Source organism: Leishmania donovani, chromosome 10 (assembly GCF_000227135.1).
Source record: "Leishmania donovani BPK282A1 complete genome, chromosome 10".
Lineage (NCBI taxonomy): Eukaryota > Euglenozoa > Kinetoplastea > Trypanosomatida > Trypanosomatidae > Leishmania > Leishmania donovani.
In genome coordinates, this window is record NC_018237.1 from 220,317 (window position 1) to 221,192 (window position 876).

The 876-nt window shown below is 64.4% G+C and overlaps 1 protein-coding gene across 1 annotated transcript; it reads left to right on the plus strand.

Annotated features, from left to right (window-relative positions):
• Positions 1–271: 271 nt before the first annotated feature.
• On the plus strand, positions 272–532 carry LDBPK_100520 (GP63, leishmanolysin; the record flags this gene model as incomplete). The annotated part of the gene is made up of 1 exon (XM_003858840.1): positions 272–532. The coding sequence occupies one exon, from the start codon at positions 272–274 to the stop codon at positions 530–532; it is 261 nt and encodes an 86-aa protein (XP_003858888.1).
• Between the last annotated feature and the right edge of the window lie 344 nt (positions 533–876).

Consider the following 876-nt stretch of genomic DNA (forward strand, 5'->3'; position numbering starts at 1 on the left):
ACAGAATATGGCCGTGCAGTGACAAGTGAATGCACACATGCATCTGCATGCTCCACCTCTTGTTGCTCGCTGCGTCTTTGCTGCCTTTCCGTTCTCTGTCTCCTCTCCTTCCCGTGTGTGTGTGTGTGACGTGTTGTACGACCTGTTGTGTGACGGCCTCGCTGCTCACCTCCCTCCGCTCTGTCGGTCGCTTTCTTTCTTTTCCGTCGCTTCATGTGTCATCGGCCCAAAGGTGCGTACATACGACCACGCCGCGACAAGCGGTAAGCTCATGAAGACAGCCGGCACACAGCGTGTGTCGGCGGCTGCAGCAGTGGCGCTGGAACACACGCGGGCACGTGCACGCAAGCCGATCGGACACATCACTGTCTGTCTTTGTGTCTGCCCATGTACGGGCATCCCCCCTTCACAGCGTCGGGGTTGTTGCAGGCTCACAGAGCCTCACACCCATCTTCCGCCCACCCAGCTGCACATCCCCTCTGTCTCTCGCCCCTTTTCCTGCTCGACCCTCCACACTCACTCTGGCGCCTAGACGACACCAACTACTTCGTCGAGCTTTCGCTTTCCCTCCCCCACCACCTCCCCTCGCACCCTCCCTTGCCTTCTCCCTGTCCCCTCCCTCCCCAGATCCGCCAACGCATCCGATCCCGCTACACCCTCTCCCCCGCCCACACGCACGCGCACACCGCCGTGCACAAGCCCTCGCCCTCGCCCTCGCCACCACACCCCACTGCCCACAGCGCCCCCGCGCCTGCAGAGCCATGTCCGTCGACAGCAGCAGCACGCACCGGCACCGCAGCGTCGCCGCGCGCCTGGTGCGCCTCGCGGCTGCCGGCGCCGCAGTCATCGCTGCTGTCGGCACCGCGGCCGCGTGGG